General features: G+C 41.1%; 1 protein-coding gene across 1 annotated transcript in view; it reads left to right on the top strand.

Moving 5' to 3' along the window:
- Positions 1-17767, top strand: part of LOC311088751 (tripartite motif-containing protein 16-like) — a gene marked incomplete at its 3' end in the record, with an annotated part of 38970 nt that extends 21203 nt beyond the window's left edge. Inside the window, exons 2-7 of the mRNA XM_084123031.1 lie at positions 9644-9739; positions 9827-10060; positions 14237-14396; positions 14547-14594; positions 17109-17357; positions 17694-17767. Of these exons, the coding sequence (XP_083979157.1) occupies positions 9644-9739; positions 9827-10060; positions 14237-14396; positions 14547-14594; positions 17109-17357; positions 17694-17767 (861 nt within the window). The remainder of the gene's footprint in view (positions 1-9643; positions 9740-9826; positions 10061-14236; positions 14397-14546; positions 14595-17108; positions 17358-17693) is intronic.
- Between the last annotated feature and the right edge of the window lie 1727 nt (positions 17768-19494).

The raw sequence follows: 19494 nt of genomic DNA, 5'->3' as shown, positions 1-19494 counted from the left end.
ATTTGTAAGTCGCTTTGGATAAAAGTGTCTGCTAAATGAATAAATGTAAATGTAAATGTCTCAGTGCGACTGGTACAAATGTCTCATTCCCAAAGAAGTCAAGTCAAGTCAAGTCACCTTTATTTAATTAGCGCTTTTTACAATACAGATTGTATCAAAGCAGCTTCACAGTGATAACATGAAAATAATACAACAAAGTTTGTTTCTAGAAGAAAATTGCGTCATCGTCCACCTTAAGTAAGGCAGATCAATAATATTGTTGAATATTAAATGTCCCCAACTAAGCAAGCCAAAAGCCAAGGCAACAGTGGCAAGGAACCAAAACTCCATCAGTGACAGAATGGAGAAAAAAACCTTGGGAGAACCCAGACTCAGTCGCTCAGTTCTCCTCTGGCCAACGAGCGAACAGTGTATGATTATGATCCAGGCAGCATTACAGGTCAGAGGTCAGATTGGATCAGAACATTCAGAATATTAATCCACTTCCATCTGGTTGGAGGTCGGAGTCATCACACCGGTAGGGAGACGATTTTGTTGAGGATCAGTGCCGTGTGTCGATGAGGCCTTCACAGGGCTGATGAGGCTGGCACTTCAGGGATGCGTCATGGATGGGTCCAGGTGCAGGTCCACCATCTGATCTGGATACGACCGGGATCCGGCTGACTTCAGTAACAGGAAAGGGACTGGTTGACACTTCAGGACTGCGTTGTCATCGTGTCCATGCGCAGGTCCTTCATCAGATCTGGATACGGCCTGGATCCAGCGGACTGCGGTAAATCTCGGATAAACAGAGAGACTAATATTTGTGTAGACGCCATCCTTCTTATGATGTAACGAGTACATCAGGATTTATGGGAAGTGTTCCCGGTTCCGGCTGACCTAATCTATGCAGCCTAAATTGAATTATAGAAGTCTATAATGTGTTATGTGAATGCTAGGTCAAAGAGATGTATTTTTAGTCTAGATTTGAACTGACAGAGTGTGTCTGCTTCCCGGACAATGTTAGGAAGATTGTTCCAAAGTTTTGGTGCTAAATAGGAAAAAGATCTACCACCAGCAGTCGATTTTGATATTCTAGGTATTATCAACTGGCCGGAATTTTGAGATCGCAATAGACGTGAAGGACTATAATGCGTTAAGAGCTCGCTCAAGTACTGCGGAGCTAAACCATTTAGTGCTTTGTAAGTAATCAGCAATATTTTAAAATTTATACAATGTTTAATAGGGAGCCAATGCAGTGTTGACAGAAACAGGCTAATATGGTCATACTTGCTGGTTCTGGTAAGAACTCGAGCTGCTGCATTTTGGACCAGCTGTAGTTTGTTTATTAAGCATGCAGGGCAACCACCCAGTAGAGCATTACAATAATCTAGCCTTGATGTCATGAACGCATAAACTAATTGTTCCGCATTTGTCAATGAGAGCATATGACGTAATTTAGATATATTTTTAAGATGAAAAAATTTGGTTTTACAGATACTAGACACGTGACTTTCAAATGAAAGATTGGTACCAAAGAGCACACCCAGGTTCCTAACTGACGACGAAGACTTAACAGAGCAGCCATCAAGTGTTAGACAGTATTCTAGATTATTACGTGAGGAAGTTTTTTGTCCAATAATTAGAATCTCTGTTTTTTCAGAATTAAGTAGCAGGAAATTACTAGTCATCCAGTTTTTTATATCAGCTATGCATTCCGTTAATTTTGTGAATTGGTAAGTTTCATCAGGTCGTGAATAAATATAGAGCTGAGTATCATCAGCATAACAGTGAAAACTAATTCCATGTTTCCTAATGATATCTCCTAAGGGTAGCATGTACAGAGTGAACAGCAACGGTCCTAGTACTGAGCCTTGTGGTACGCCATACTGAACTTGTGATCGATAAGACATCTCTTCATTTACTGCTACAAACTGATAACGGTCAGATAAGTATGATTTAAACCATGCTAATGCATTTCCACTAATGCCAACATAATTTTCGAGTCTATTTAAAAGAATTTTGTGGTCGATAGTGTCAAATGCAGCACTAAGATCGAGTAACACTAATAGAGAGATACAACCACAATCAGATGATAAGAGCAAATCATTTGCGACTCTAATGAAAGCAGTCTCAGTACTATGGTACGGTCTAAATCCTGACTGGAAATCCTCGCAGATACCATTTCTTTCTAAAAAGGAACATAGTTGTAAAGATGCTGCCTTTTCTAGTATCTTTTTCCTCAGGGAGACTACAATGCACACTGCCTGATGCGATACTGTAGTAGACGGTTGCATAGTTATAATTTTGTCCCTGATATTATCAATCTTATAAGTGAAAAAGTTCATAAAGTCATTACTGCTGTGTTGCTTGGAAACTTCTGGGCTTGAAGCTTTATTTTTTGTTAGTTTAGCCACTGTTTCAAATAAATACCTAGGATTTTGTTTATTTTCTTCTAATAGGTTTGAAAAATAAGCAGATCTAGCAGCTTTTAAGGCCTTTCTGTATGCAATCAAGCTCTCTTTCCATGTAATGTGAAATACCTCTAGTTTTGTTTTATTTCCAGTTGTGCTCCATTTTTCTGGCTGCTCTCTTAAGGGCCCGAGTGTGTTCGCTGTACCACGGCGTTGGACTATTTTCTTTAATCTTCTTTAAGTGCAACGGAGCAACTGTGTCTAAAGTGCTGGAAAAGAGAGAGTTAAAAGTTTCTGTCACAATATCAAGTTCTTCTAAGCTATCCGGGATGCTGAGATGATGAAACTGATCAGGAAGATTATTAATAAAGCAATCTTTAGTGGCAGAAGTGATAGGTCTAACGTATTTGTAACACAGAGTCGGTTTTGCAGCTTTTGCTAAATGAAGTTTACACAAGACTAGATAATGATCTGAGATGTCATCGCTCTGTCGCAGAATTTCAACAGCATCAACATTGATTCCATGTGATAATATTAGATCTAGAGTATGATTACGACAATGAGTAGGTCCTGACACGTGTTGTCTAACTCCAATAGAGTTAAGAATGTCTTTAAATGCCAATCCCAATGCATCTTTTTCATTATCTACATGTATCTACAGGACTTTATCTGCAGCCAGTACTAACTCTGATAGAAAGTCAGCAAATTCTTTAATTAAGTTTGTATGGTGCCCTGGTGGCCTGTATACAGTAGCCAGCACAAATCTCAAACGTGATTTATCATTTACACTATATATTGCTATATTAAGCACAACACAAAATAATTATATTTGAAACTAGACTTCTTAGTAATTTTGAAAGTATTACTATAAATTACAGCAACACCTCCCCCTTTACCTTTCAGACGAGGTTCATGTTTATAACCATAATCTTGTGGGGTGGACTCATTTAAAGTAATATAATTGTTTGGTTTTAGACAGGTTTCTGGTTAGTTACCAAAAGTTAATAAAGTTCTTAAGAGTTTAGAAATATCTTGCACACAGGAGGGTGTGTCTTCCAAGCAAGTGGCCTCCTGCTCTCAAAAGGTGTAACCTCTGAATGCAAATTCCCAATGTTAGCCATGTGAAAGAAGTTTCTGTCTATATAATGAAATGCAGCAAGGTGTTAGGGTGAGTCTGTAACCCAGCCCAGCCCGTGATGCGAAGTGTAAGCAAAACACTTCGCGTCATGTATTTTATAATGTCAAGGTATTGCATCTTCAGAGTCAGAGTCAGAGTTCCTTTATTTGTACCCGTGGGTAAATTAAGTTCCAGAGAACAAGTTTAGGCAGTTTCTCAAACATATAAACGATAAACACCATACAAACAGAACAAGACACTAAAATCACACTAAAACAGTTTACTCCATCTTAGTACTATTCATAAAATTAATCACTACTGGAACAAAGCTGTTTTTGTATCGTTTGGTTGTACACCGCAGTACTCTAAACCGTCGATTGGACGGCAGACACTGGAACTCTTCTCTCTTTATTCCAGAGCATTTGATGTTTTGTATCTTTTGTCTTTGAACTGATTATGAAATTGGCATGATACATTTACCTGACATAATAAATTGTAAACATTTGATTTTATTCTAACTAACTCTACTGTAATTTTATTCTAACTGTTTATTTTCATTAAAGAGTTAAAAAGAATAGTCAAACATTCGCTCACATCTAATGATGCACAGATATCATTAAAACCTTTTCATTTATGGAGTCAGATGAAATAATGAGGTAATTACAAATGAAAATGTATTTCATATAATCAAATTACTTTGCCACGAGGAAAGACAGTAACGCGCATTCCTTCACCCGCTGATCGGAAACTGCCATTGGGCCGATTGAGACGGATTTATGGAGTTCATAGTAGAATATGTTTTTCTTTTACATCTAGCCTTAAACATGGGTAATTTATTTTAGAAATCATTTGTGATTAAAGTTTGAGATTTGTAGTCACTCATGATTTAGTTGGATCATTTGTAAATAACCCTCAGTTATTTTAATTAGTTTTGGAGATTAATATAGAATTCTGATATTATTTATCATAAATCTATAGTTTCTTAATATTAGTTATGTGTGTATTATATTTTGGAACGTTACTTTGCACTCTAAGTTATTTAACCTATAGAGATCTTTATTCTGAAAGGCAAACAGATCACTCGCGCAAGAGAGCACGCATACACAGAAGATCGCTGACAGACAGAGACACAGAACCATGCGGTCACGGATTCACTGAACTGAATTCGAGTGTTAAGGACACTTTTAAGTGAATTTAGGCGTCTAGTTGCTGTTTGTTGTTTTAATTTTGTAGTATTTTGTATTTTTTTGTCTCTGTTGTTTAGCACCTGGTTGGAAAGAAGTACAAGGTATTCATGTATATTTATGCAATAGCTTATCTTGTCTTTATGATTGTTTTTTTGTATGTGTTTGTTTGATTTATGAGTAATTTTAAGTTGTTTATGATAAATGATAGTATTTAGTAATTTTGTTGCTATAAAGTCTACTGTTTTGTATCATTTATATGAACGTGAATTATTTACGTTCTCTTATGGTGTTCTGAAGGTGTTGTGAAGGTAATAATGACAATAAATATACAAACATCAGTGAGAAAGCGAATTTCCTTTATTCAACCGGGCTGCTACAATTGAACATCAAAGTGTGGTTTGAACACCCCGCCCACAGCTATTTCTGGAGAGACACAACAGAGTTTCGTTCTAGTTGTTACTGAACACACCTGAATCAAATAAGAAAGGAACCTGATTTGCAGACTTGCAGATGAACCAGATTTGCATGTCATTCAAACACAGAACAAGAAAAACAGGAATAACATTCAGAGTTCAGGTAAACTGAAGTGTAGTTGAGCTGTTGTGTGTTTGTGTGTCTCATGCAGTAAAATGGCAGAAGCCAGAATTTCAGTGGATCAGAATGAGTTCCTGTGTCCAGTGTGTCTGGATCTCCTGAAGGATCCAGTGACCACTGCCTGTGGACACAGTTACTGTAAGATCTGTATTACAGGCTGCTGGGATCAGGAGGATCAGATGAGAGTCTACAGCTGCCCTCAGTGCAGACAGACCTTCAGTCCAAGACCTGCTTTAGCTAGAAACACCATGCTGGCTGAACTGGTGGAGAAACTGAAGAAGACTAAACTTCCTGCTGACTGTTACGCTGGAGCTGGAGATGTGCAGTGTGACGTCTGTACTGGAAGAAAACACAAAGCCGTCAAGTCCTGTCTGGTGTGTCTGGAGTCTTACTGTCAAAGTCACCTTGAACAACATGAGAGTTTGTTTAAAGGAAAGAGACACAATTTGACTGATGCCACTGGACGACTGCAGGAGATGATCTGCCAAACACATGATAAACTCCTTAAGGTTTTCTGTCGCACTGACCAGAAGTTTATATGTGTGCTGTGTACGATGGACGAACATAAAAACCACAACACTGTATCAGCTGCAGCACAGAGGACAGAGAAACAGGTATGAAACTACACACTGATGAAATAATGTTGACACTATTTATATTGGCACCATATGATCAGGAAACATCATTCACACTGCAGACGTCACAGAAGTGAACAGAAGCTGCAAGTGGACTTTCACTGCTGAGCGTATTTGTGCTTCGCATTTAACTTAACAGAAAATATGGTGAAAATACGCTGTAAACATTGATCAACACAAACTTTTGTAAAACAGGCTTTAAAGGGGTCATGAACAGATAAATCAAATTTTCTTGAGCTTTTCACATATAAGACGTCAGCATACTATAAGAATGTCCTGTAAGTTTCAGAACTGAAAACTTTCTTGTAAGTCTAAAAACAGCTTTTATTGTAATCAATCCCAGCGAACAACTGGTTGTGGAATGTGCCTCTTTATGAGGTAATAGTGCAACTAAAGACGCCTCTGCAGAAGACAATCAATGCATACTTCATCATCGTAACGTTGGCCCCGTCCACTGGCGTGTTAGAGAGGTCAGATCACGAGGAGAGAAGATGCAGGATCACTCGACTAAAAACCACATTATCTTCCAAAGGATCCTAATGCTAGTGTAAGCCCGTCTCAATCGGCCCAACAGAGGCATCCGATCAGCGGGTGAAGGAATGCGTGTTACTGTCTTTCCTCGTGGCAAAGTAATTTGATTAAGTGAAATAAAAAAATGTATATGTATTAATTCGTTATTTCATCTGACTCCATAAATGAAAAGGTTTTAATGATATCTGTGCATCATTAAACGTGAGCGAATGTTTCACTATTCTTTTTAACTCTTTACTGAAAATAATGTCAGAGTCGATTAGAATAAAATCAAATGTTTACAATTTATTATCTAAGGTAAATGTATCATGCCAATTTCTTAATCAGTTCAAAGATAATAAATACAAAACCTCAAATGCTCTGGAATAAAGAGAAAAGATGCGAACCTGACATTAGAAAATACATGAAGCTGAGAGTCTTGGTCACTCTCAGCACCATGGGCTAATTTGAGTTACAAATCGCGCCAAGCCTCTTGTTGCATTTCATTATATAGACAGAGACTTCTTTTCAAATGTAAACATGAGTTCACAGTGGGAATTTGCATTAATCACCATCCCAGACTTACTGTGGGCAGAAGTGGGGGCACACCCACAGCAGATATCTCTAAACTCTCCACACCTTATTACCTTTCTGGTTTACTTCTTTGGGAATGAGACCTTTGTACCAGTCGCACTGAGACATTTCAAATGATACCAAACATGTATAATACTGTATGATAATTGTTCATATTAAACCATGTAGATTTTTGGGTGAATTCAGGTAGGGATGGGTGAAGGGAATGATGTGTAAATTGGGAGGTGATCAACTCAAGTGTGATCGTTTCTTGAATGGGGATGGTAATATAGCAAGAGAGTTCAAATGTTAATTTACTTTGTTTTCTCAGAGAGTAGCCCTCTCTTCCAGTTCTTCCAGTTTTTCCAGTCTTACAGCTCCCTCCTTGACACCATCAAATTCAGATGAGTCCCTACGGAGTCACTGTTAGACGTTTGTTGTAGTCTTTGAGATGTAGCTCAAAAATTGTCTTTGCAATGTTAGCATCTGTAGAAGCTTTCAGAGGGCAGTGTTCACCTGCAGAACCCCTGGTCTCACCAGGTGTATGTAGTTTGAATTCAGCAGGTGGAAGAATGCATTCAGGTTTTCTTCTCGTGGTGTAGCGTAGAATGTGAGCAAAGTTCATAGAGTCAATCTGGACCTTTGTGACTTGTTCAGTTGACGTATCATTCCTTCGTGGAGAAACTTCTGTTTCTGTGGCACCTTACTCATGATGATAATCTGACCCTTCCTGACCACCTCCAGCGGTGCGGTTGTCTGGGCAGACCTCAATGGGTTCTCCTTGGTTCCACACTGCTTTGTGTGAGATACCTGAAAATCATCTTAAATGATAATATTCTATAAAAAATTATGAAGAAATACATAAATATATATAAATGGCCTCTTGAAGTGTCTTTTCACCCATCTCCCGAGTCTCAGGTTACAATGGGAATGTGGCAAAAATGTCCAAAATAAGACCAGCCCACTACCATAAGAGACTCTGCAGGTCACAGTCTAACCTCTTCCTCCACCTGCTGCTCCTCGTACACAACCTGGGGCGAGGTATGGGAAATATTATCAAGGACCCGTGTCCCTCTGTCTACATGATCATGTCTGATCAGATGGCCTGGCTGGCATGAGCGGGGCTCTGAGGCGGAGTGGCCCGGGCGCAGAGGCTGCATGGATGCGCAGGGAGTTCTCACCCAGAACAGAACCATACCGCCAATCCAAACTGTATGCTAATTGTCAATCGTATTTGACAATAATGGTCCTGACAGAAATTCAATGTCATTGCCCAAAATGTGGAGGGGTTCACCTTGTCTTCTGCGTCTGTTATGAAATTCTGTCCTTAAAAGGACAGGCTGGCTACATTATCCAAACCGTCTATGAAGAGCCCCAACCAATGCATTATAATAATTTCTTTCTGCAAGACTCAACAACAACAGACGGGCAGCTGCATCATCAGTGAGGCACAGCGCTTACTGCAAGGCTTTATCAGCTAACAGTTCAAACTGGGCTTTGAATGCATCCCAATCTGTCTAACCGGAGAACCGTGGTGTTTTAATAGGGAGCGAGTCTCTGATGTATTCGCTGCAGGCCTGGGCGGCGCCATGTTTATTTACATCCCACATCATCGCGAGAGTGTGTCTTGCTGTGCCGCACGTCATGTAGGCGCCTTTCTGCTGATGTACAAACTCACTGCGCGGGGCGAAGGGAGGTGCGAAGCCAGCTTCACCAGCTTGTAACATGATAGCCTCTCTCATCTAGGCCACATCGCTCGAAACCCAGCACGGATCTGCCCCCGGGCCATGTGTTCACAAGCACTCGCTTTTTCCCCTTATTTTCTCCTGCATCTCGTTTCACATTCGGCCGCGCCCCGTAGTCCATCCCGGCGGCGAATGCTCAGCTCGTGCGTTGAAGTCCGTCACTTCTGACACCAAATGTAGAGTTTCATTAGTAAAAGTAAACAGGCGGATTCGTTCTCCTTTTGAGACTTTATTTAAGAACTGCAGAGTTACTGTAATGGCCGTAACCCATGCCGTACATAACGAAGGAAGAAATATAGCTAGCTGCTTTAGCTGTTGAACTCACTCTGAACTCACACTTCTAGTTCTCAAGTCTCTCTACCCAGCCCCTTAAAGTGAACCAGGGACTAACAGATAGAACCACTTCTTATTAGATTAACACTGTTGAACATTATCACATTAACTACTGTCTTCCAAGCCTTTATAATGACATTACAACACTAAAATTATAAGTGCAAACTAGGAAACATTATAAAACAATAATTCAGTCATGCAGTTCATGGAGTTCATGACCCCTTTAATAAAGCAACCTAAATTAATGGAAAATATTCACACGTTGTTTGACAAAATATATCTCTGTGAAGAATAACGCAAGTTAAAGTTATTCAGGTCTGTTATTCAGCAGAAACTCTGTCATTGTGAAGCTTTACATCTCTGTCAATTTCACTTTTATGATGCTTATGCTTCATGTAAATTCATGTACAATGGTGGTAAAACTGATCAATCATCCCTTCAGGAGTTTGAACCTCCAGCCATTGGTTATTAATTCTACTGTTACTGGATTCAACTCTTCACATGATGATATAGTGACAGTATAAAGTGCCATCTGTGTTATTGGTTTGTGCTGCAGAAGCAGCTGAAGGAGACGCAGAGGTCGTTCCAGCAGAGGATCCAGCAGAGAGAGAAAGATCTTCAGCAGCTGAGAGAGGCTGTAGAGTCTCATAAGGTGAGTCTGGAGAAGAAGAGAAGTTTGAGAAGTCTCAGTCAGGACTCACTGAAGCTCACTGTGTGATTGTGATGTGTGTCCTAACAGCGCTCTGCACACACAGCAGTGGAGGACAGTGAGAGGATCTTCACTGAGCTCATCCGCTCCATTGAGAGAAGCCGCTCTGAGGCGACACAGCGGATCAGAGATCAGGAAAAGACTGCAGTGAGTCGAGCTGAAGAACGACTGGAGCGACTGGAGCAGGAGATCAATGATCTGAGGAGGAGAGACGCTGAGCTGGAGCAGCTTTCACACACACAGGATCACATACATTTCCTGCAGGTAACAGAGATCCAGAAGAACAGGATCATAGTGGACTTGAGCAAGAGACTCTCAGAGAAACATTTCATGAGAGCAGAATGAGCCGCTGACTGAAGTGTTGATCTGTGTGTTCGGTTATTATATAATCATCAGTCAGACTCTCATCTGATCATCTTCACTCACAATTCAACTTTTTTACCTTTCTGATTTCTAACATCATAGTGAAATCACAGGGTTTCCAACTCTCACGCATCTGGCGTGACACTCACGCTTTCAGCATCAATCTCACACTCTCACGCACACGCAAGAAATGTCATGCCAAAATCCATTTTTCTCCCCTCTCAATCTGTTAATTTTCTGTTGATGACTAGATTAGACCACAGCGTATTAATGACAGGGGAGTTTAAGGCACACAGCAGTAACATCTGCCTACAATGTTCTCACTGCAGTATTCTCTGATCGTTGATTCGCTGAAAACCTTGCACCTGATACGTTAGTTGCGTGTGAGAAGTTCAGAGATAGTTCGGAGCATAGGTTCGGAGTCGGAGCCGGAGCCCACTGATGCGCGTTTGAAAGTTTGGATGACAAGGTAAGCAGATAATAAAATGGTGTGCCCTGTCACTACAAACGTAGCCTTGCCTAATCAGTCTGTGTGCCGAGAGTACAGACTTCAACTATAGTTGCAAACGTTGTCTGACGTGCGTTATATGGGCTAGCTTAATGCTCAATAAAAATAGGCTCATGGTACAAATTACGTTTTGTTAGATGAGCTTGCTCAAACATGTAAATAGAAAGACGGAAGATGGACATGGAGTGGAGAAGAATCAAGAAGAGCTTCAGCAGGTAAGCTAGTCACATAATTTAATTATGTTCAGTTGTTTGTTAGCAAAAAGAAAAACGTTACACTAGGCTACCTATTCATTAAAAGATGGACCCTCCACCTGATACCCCACCACAACTCAAAATATGATGAAAATGAGCAACCTTGAACCCTGCTTCAGATACGAACCTCCTGCAGAGGTAGTGAAGCAGGCCAAACTGCCACTGGGGCGTACAACAGGCCTAATTTGTGAAACTTGTGTGTTCTGGTTTTCTGGGGAGGTGGAGTAACTATTATGTGTCTCTTTGGTTTTGAGATTTCTTATTGGTTTGATGCTGTTGTTTTACATGTTTGTTATTTAATCACCTCTGTCTTTATTTTTTTTATAGTGCAATCAAGTACATAACCAGCCAGTGTTTAAAACGATCGGCTTGCCTTAGCTCGATTCTGTCGTGGTGAAGAAAGAGCTGAGCCGCAAGCTCTCGATTTACCGGTCAATCTACGTTCCTACTCTCACCTATGGGCATGAGCTGTGGGTCATGACCGGAAGAACAAGATCCCGCATACAGGCGGCCGAAATGAGCTTTCTCCGCAGGGTGGCTGGGCGATCCCTTAGAGAGGGTGAGAAGCTCGGTCACTCGGGAAGAGCTCAGAGTAGAGCCGCTGCTCCTCCACATCGCTGCTACTCTCTGCTACTCTCAGAGAGTCCCTCGCGATCCCTTAGAGAGGGTGAGAAGCTCGGTCACTCGGGAAGAGCTCAGAGTAGAGCCGCTGCTCCTCCACATCGCTGCTACCGCTGCTACTCTCACCTATGGTCATGAGCTGTGGGTCATGACCGGAAGAACAAGATCCCGCATACAGGCGGCTGAAATGAGCTTTCTCCGCAGGGTGGCTGGGCGATCCCTTAGAGAGGGTGAGAAGCTCGGTCACTCGGGAAGAGCTCAGAGTAGAGCCGCTGCCTCCTGGACGCCTACATGTTCCGGGCATGTCCCACTGGGAGGAGACCCCGGGGAAGACCTAGGACACGCTGGAGGGACTATGTCTCCCGGCTGGCCTGGGAACGCCTTGGTGTCCCCCCGGAAGAGCTGGAGGAAGTGTCTAGGGAGAGGGAAGTCTGGGCATCCCTGCTTAGACAGGTGCCCCTGCGACCCGGCCCCGGATAAGCGAAAGAAGATGGATGGATTATCAAAGTTGCATCAGATGATCTTCAAACTTGACAGTTTACCAGAAACTCTCATATTGGTTGTAGGAACAACATTAGTGTTCGGTGGTTCAGCATAGTTTGTGAATGTTTCACAGGTTCCAGTTCACAGTATCCAAATTCAAACTCATTTATAGTAAATTAATTGTCCAGTTTACATTCTATTGATATTTCTAGTTGATCATTTCTCTCTTCTCATCACTCGCTACCCGATCACTAATAAAAAACCTCTCTCTGTATTCACTCCATGTCAAAATAAATTCAGGGTGCTTTTCAATCATGCCAATCTCTACACGACATATTCAATGAAAAATAAATGGACAATGTTTAGAATAAAATGAGAAATGTTATATTATTTCCAATAAAGTTGCAGTCCGTAGCTTTTTTGGGTTAAAAATTATCCAAAATAATTTTTTGAGCAAGTACATAACCAGCCAGTGTTCAAAACGATCGGCTTGCCTTAGCTCGATTCAAAATGGTAAGCTTGTAATAATGTTTTTAATTCCAGTGGTACTGGTGGATTTACGCAGGAAATTCGAGCATGTATTTGTGTCATTATGTCACATATGTACACATAAAGTCACATCTGTACACATCTGTACACATAAAGAAGAGTCTCAGCTAGTAGACTGAGTGTGAGGATGTTGGAGGTGGAGATTTATAGCCTTTTCTCACAGCACTTGATATAATTAAACTTATCAATTTGATGGCAGATCCAGAAAGGTTCAAACGACAATCACCAGTGACAACTGGATATTCACTCGTTGTAAAAATGCAAAAGACAATGGAATTTGGAGAGTGGCTACAGAAATGAAGAGACTGCAACCGGGCTCATGCGAAAACAAGGATAATAACGGAAGGGCATTAAATGTAGTCACGCAATGCTGCTGTTGTTAACATTAACAATTTAAGAACAAAGTATAATTTGCATGATTTGACGTGATATGATAAGCGATCGTTAGATTTAATCGGCGCAATATACTGCCATGCTTTTTTCCCCTTAGTTAGTCAGAACAAAAGTGGATGTTACTTGATCAGATTACATTATCCGGTGAAAATTATTATGTTGGTCATACTTCCAAAAAGTAGAATCTGTGATTGCGAATGCCAGTATCCACACCAGCGGTGATTGACAGCCGCACTTTTTCCTCAAAACATTGGATTCATCGGGACTGTGCCGTGCCGAGGCACAACACACGTAAAGTTGATAATTCTGCGAATAACTGCAATTGCAGATTTCGAAAAGAGATGGCGACAAAGAGGAAAAACTGCGGCCTGCAGCTTTAATTATAGAACAGTATTGTTTCTTCACTTTCAATAATGCAACAGTAGCCTATTGTTTATTTGTTTTGTTTTTAATAAAACTTAGTGCTTTATTAAAAGATAAATTCCCCAATGTCACAGTGGGTTGCAGAAAGAAGACGATCATTTCAAATACAAAGTTTTAATTACAATCTAGAAGACATGCAAACAGGTTGATCCACACACACTTAACATAACAGTGACTGAACAGAAAATGGATGTGAGGGACCAACTTATATAGCACACACAAATGAGGATGATTAATCAAACACAGCTGAACCAAATGACCTCATAATGAAGGTGACCATGGTAACAAAGGAGTGGTGGGAAAACTGAACAAAGGAAAACCTGTGACTAATGAAAACAAACTGTGACACCCAAATAATAATATAATAATAATTGTTTAGTAATACTACTTCACATTTCATAGAAAATTAAATGAACGTAAAAAAATCACATATTAATGCCTTTTCATCACACAAACATGAATTCAGCAAACTTTGCCCTTTAATTCTGTGAATAAAACAAAGGCTTTAATTATATTCCCAGTGTATTAAACTTGTTTAGAGTTCAATTTACACAATACAATACAGCTGAGATGGAGATTGATGCATTTGATCAGGATAATGATATGATTATTTAAAATATTTAATATGAGAGAGATGTTGGTATATTACTGACCTCTAGATTTTATTTCCACATGTGAATGAATCACTTTCATGTTTCCTGGACAAATGTTTTTTGTTTTGTTTTGTTGTTGTTGTTGTTGTTGCTTTATTTCACTGTTGCTATCATTCATTTTTTAAATATATAATTAGAGCAGGCTATTGGCTGAAGTGTGGAGGTGATGAGCTTTGATTTCTGTTTTCTCTAGAGTTTCCAGTCTCTCTCAGCTCCTCCTGAATCTACAGACGTAAATGACAATCCCTTCAGTTCTCTCTCCTCTTTTGATGGCGTGAGAGAATCTGTCCGTCAGCTGAGAGACAAACTGGAGGATTTCTGCAAAGAGGAGCTGAAGAAGATCTCTGACAGAGGTAAAGTCCTGGAGATTCTGCTCTCAGAAATGATCCTCCATCATCTCAGATCATGTAGAAGATCATATTAGAAATGTCTTAGGAACGGATGCAGGGATCATTTTCTCTTGACATGATAATCACACTCTTCATGTCTGTTGATTTCCACAGTCACTTTCTCCAACATTGTTCCCAGGACCAGGAACGACTTCCTACAATGTAAGTCACTGAGAAAACAAGCAGAAAAACTCACTGAGTGTGTTTACATTTACATTTAGTCATATAGCAAACTTTTTTTGTCCAGAGCGATTTACAAATGAGGACTAAAGCATCGTGTAGAGGCAAAAACAATGTAAGAAGTGCTCAAAATACAAAGTTCAGGCATTGCTCAGAGTAGCATAAGCCAGACAAGGGAGGATTAAAGGAAAAGGAAAGTTAGGTTAAGTGCTCATGGAAGAGATGGATTTTCAGCTGTCTTTTGAATGTTGCCAGGGATTCTGCGTTCCGGATGAGGGTGGGGAGAGCATTCCACCAGCATGGAACTGTGAATGAGAATGTTCTGGAAAGTGATTTTGTGGCTTTCTGTGATGGAACCACGAGATGCCGCTCGTTGACCGCTCGTAGGCTTCTGGTAGGGATGTAGACTCGTAGGAGTGAGTGAAAGTAGGAGGGAGCTGAGCCTGTGATAGATCTGTAAGCAAGCGTCAATGCCTTGAACTTGATGCGAGTGGTAGCCAGTGCAGAGAGATGAACAGAGGAGTGACGTGGGCCCTCTTGGGCTCGTTGAAGACAAGACGAGCTGCAGCATTCTGAATCATTTGTAGAGGTTTAGTTGCACATGATGGAAGTCTGGCCAGAAGAGCATTGCAGTAGTCAAGCCTAGAAATGACCAGGGCCTGGATGAGAAGTTGTGTTGCATGCTCAGTTAGGAAAGGCCTGATCTTCCTGATGTTGTGCAGTGCAAACCTGCATGATCGAGCTGTCTTTGAAATGTTGTCTGTGAAGGTCAGCTGGTCATCAAACGTTACTCCAAGATTTCTGACCGACCTTGATGGGGTGATTGATGATGAATCTAGCTGGATAGTGAAGTCGTGCTGTAGAGAAGGATTGGCAGGGAGGACGAGAAGCTCAGTCTTTGCCAGGTTGAGCTGCAGGTGATGTTCCTTCATCCATGCCGAGATGTCCGCCAGACAGCTTGAGATCCATGCAGCTACTGTGGGATCATCTGGTTGAAATGAGAGGTAGAGCTGGGTGTCATCATAGCATAGCAATGGTACGAAAAACCATGTGCCTGTATGATGGGTACTAATGACGTGGTGTAGATGGAGAAGAGGAGCGGTCCCAGCACTGAGCCCTGAGGAACCCCTGTGGTCAGCTGATGTGCTCTGGATACCTCACCTCTCCATGCGACCCTGAAGGACCTACCTGTGAGATAGGACTCAAACTAGTGGAGGGAAGATCTCTCATAGATCTCTCAGAGATGAGAGGGTGGAAAGAAGGATCTGATGATTCACAGTGTCGAAGGCAGCAGACAGATCCAGGAGAATGAGAACTGAAGATTTGGAAGCAGCTTTTGCGATCCGTAGGGCTTCTGTGACCGACAGTAATGCAGTCTCAGTCGAATGCCCTTTCTTGAAGCCAGATTGGTTGACATCCAGCGGGTTGTTCAGAGACAGGAAAGATGATATTTTGGTTGAAAGCAACTCGTTCAAGTGTTTTCGCACTGAATGGTAGGAGAGAGACAGGTCTGTAATTCTCTACAAATGATGTGTCAAGTGTTGGTTTTTTAAGCAGTGGCGTTACCAGAGCCTGCTTGAATGCTGTAGGGAAAGTGCCAGTATGGAGGGAAGAGTTGATGATGTGTGTGAGTGCTGGTAGAAGTGTGGGAGAGATGGCTTGTAGAAGGTGTGAGGGGATGGGGTCTAGAGGGCAGGTGGTAGGACTGGAGAGGAGAAGTTTAGATACTTCTTCCTCAGTTACTGGAGAGAAGGAGGAGAGAGGGATATTGGCCGTGGGAGAGGTCGGTCTGGGTTCCTGTGTGTGTGGAGCTGAGAACTGACTGCTGATAGATGTTGTTTTGTTGGTGAAGAAGTTAGCAAAATTATCAGCAGTTAAAGAGGAGGCGGGTGGTGGTGGAGGTGCAGAAGAAGAGAAGAAGTTAAAGTGGAGCATAAGGTATCCATTGCAGTATTCACATCCAGAGATGAGAAATGTGAGGGTGAGGGAAGAGAAGAAGACACGGCAGAGGAAAGATGGGAGGGAGAAAGTGAGCGCAGGTTTCGTCTGAAAGTGACTGGTGGGGGGGTTGGTGGTGCACGGGTTGTGAGTTGTAGATTGAAAGTAATGAGGAAATGATCTGAAACGTGGAGAGGTTTCACCAAAATGGTGCCTGTGATGCAGTTGCGTGTGTAAACCAGGTCCAGTTGGTTGCTTGATATGTGAGGCAACCAACAAATCAGGTTCATGTTCTTGTTCATCTGTTCATCTTCTTCTGTTCTCCAACATCTGTTCATGTTCTTCTGTTCTCCAACATCTGTTCATGTTCTTCCTGAAGAAGTGAAAGAAAACATGACAGAAGAGTTTTAGAGTTGATCATGTAAATGATGATTTGCTCAGGATATCTGGTAAACTGCACTGAGACACTGATGATATATTGAACATGAAGAGTTCAGATACATTAAAAGATCAGACAGATTCATAATTCCTGATTCTGATGTGTTTTATCTCCATCAGATTCCCATCAGCTCAATCTGGATCTGAACACAGTGAATAAACATCTCCGTCTGTCTGAGAGGAACAGAGTGATTACTGACACTTTCCCAGAGTTTCAGTCGTATCCTGATCATCCAGACAGATTTGATCATTATGCTCAGGTGTTGTGTAGAGAGAGTGTGTGTGGACGCTGTTACTGGGAGATTGAGTGGAGTGGTGAACGTGTGAGTATATCAGTGTCATATAAGAGCATCTGCAGGAAGGGATCGGGTAAAGAGTGTTGGTTTGGACGTAATGATCAGTCCTGGAGTTTGTCCTGCTCTTCCTCCAGATACGTATTCAGACACAATCACAAACAGACTAAACTCCCTGTAAAGCCCATCAGCAGTAGAACAGGAGTGTATGTGGATCACAGTAGAACAGGAGTGTGTGTGGATCACAGTAGAACAGGAAAGTGTGTGGATCACCGTAGAACAGGAGTGTGTGTGGATCACAGTAGAACAGGAGTGTGTGTGGATCACAGTAGAATAGGAGTGTATGTGGATCACTGTGCAGGAACTCTGTCCTTCTACAGCGTCTCTGACACAATGAGCCTCATCCACACAGTCCAGACCACATTCACTCAACCGCTCTATCCTGGGTTTATGGTTTATTATGGATCATCAGTGAAACTGTGTTGATGAATCAGAATAGACTGTAGAGATATTCTACCCATAATGCTTTGAGCTGCATGATAAATCAGTGACTGTCACACACTGGCTTGACTAGACAATCCAAGATAAGAGGCTTGACTCAGAAAGACGACGAACACTAACATTTAATAAACACCAACATGAAACATTAACACAAGACAATTTCAATTTTAATTTATTTAGAAAGCACAGTTAAAAACAACTGCCGTTGACCAATGTGCTGTACGAAATGAATAACCATTAAATAAAATACAGACAAAGACATAGTAACAGTGACAAAGACAAAGTAAACAACAAAGCATAGAAAGACAGAACTCATGAATTATAAGCCAGATCAAAAAATAATAATAATTAACTTAGATTTAAAAATAGATATTGTGGGAGCAGTTCTGATTTGAACAGGACATGAACATCAGATGTGACTGAGGGTTTAAATACACTAGATAACAAGAGACTGAATGAAGGACAGGTGATGGTGATAAGTTGTCATGGTTACAAACAAGGGTTGCTATGGAATAATACTACAGCTGGACTTCTGTCAGTGAAATAACACGTTCAGGTTCTTCAGTCGAGCGCTAGAGCTGTATTGGTGGAGTAAATGATGAGATCCCACTAAACTCCATAATAAAAGTCAGTAGTGATGTGACATTTGAACCGAGGCGTCGGAGCATGTGTCGAGAAAAAGTGGGCGTGCCAGATGAAGCCGCGATTCGAGGCTTGTGTTGTTAACGTGAAAATCACGTGACTAATGACAAACGAGGCCTCGGTTTGTGTGGATACGTCATCGGTTCGGTCTGAGTGTCGCTTCCGGATAAAAGGCGGTTCGAAACTCGCGCCTCCTTGTGGGTGTTGTCAGGAGTAGCAGAAGCAGTTGTAGTAGTGTCAGAGAGTCAGAGAGTTAGATAACTATCATTGTCATTGTCGTTATTGTGTCATATATGTGTGAGGGCTGTATATTATTACATTATTAGGTTAGAATAGTTATAGTATATTGCTATTATTAATTATAGTAAGCCTAGCTATATTATAGTCTTGTTATATTAATTAGATAAGATTATTTGGATTGCTCTGGATTTTTGGATCTGGACTGCTTTTTGATTTGGATTGCCCTTTTGGATTTGTTTGCTTTTTGAGACTCTTCCTTTTTCCTGGTAATGGAGCCAGCAAGAAAGAGGGAATCCTCCCCTGTCTAGGCTCAACAGAAGCATCAGTGTCCTCATTTGTACCCCTGCCATTTTTACGTTCCCCTGCATCCTCTGTTCCTTATGAAAGGATATTTTCCAAGGCTAGAGAGATTTTGTCCAAGAAGAGGAATCTTCTAAACCCCAACACACTTGAAATAATTCTGTTTCTCAATAAAAAATCTATTGTAATCCTTCCTTCCAGACTATTCTGTTGCAGTTTACTTTAATCTGTTATCTATAATCTGCTAAATGAATAAATGTACTTTATTATACTCCCTCTAACATAAGCACTGCACTCAACAGTGTCACTGTTGTTGTTCATACTGTCACTATCCAAACAATTTATGAATAATTAATTAACTGTGTGTGACTCTGCACAAGTAAATTCAGACAGAGAAAGATAAATATTTTATATTATACACAGTAATGGACAAATGTCTGATCATGTCTTTTTATTATTGCAAATGAAAGGTTACAGACATAAACAGTGGGGGGGGGGAGGGAGGGGGAGGGGGAGGGGGGAGGAGGGAG

The sequence above is a fragment of the Abramis brama genome, assembly GCF_963993115.1.
Source record: "Abramis brama genome assembly, chromosome: 8".
NCBI classification, from domain to species: domain Eukaryota; kingdom Metazoa; phylum Chordata; class Actinopteri; order Cypriniformes; family Leuciscidae; genus Abramis; species Abramis brama.
Note: the sequence above shows the minus strand (reverse complement) of the source record. Positions and strands in the feature narration are given on the sequence as shown.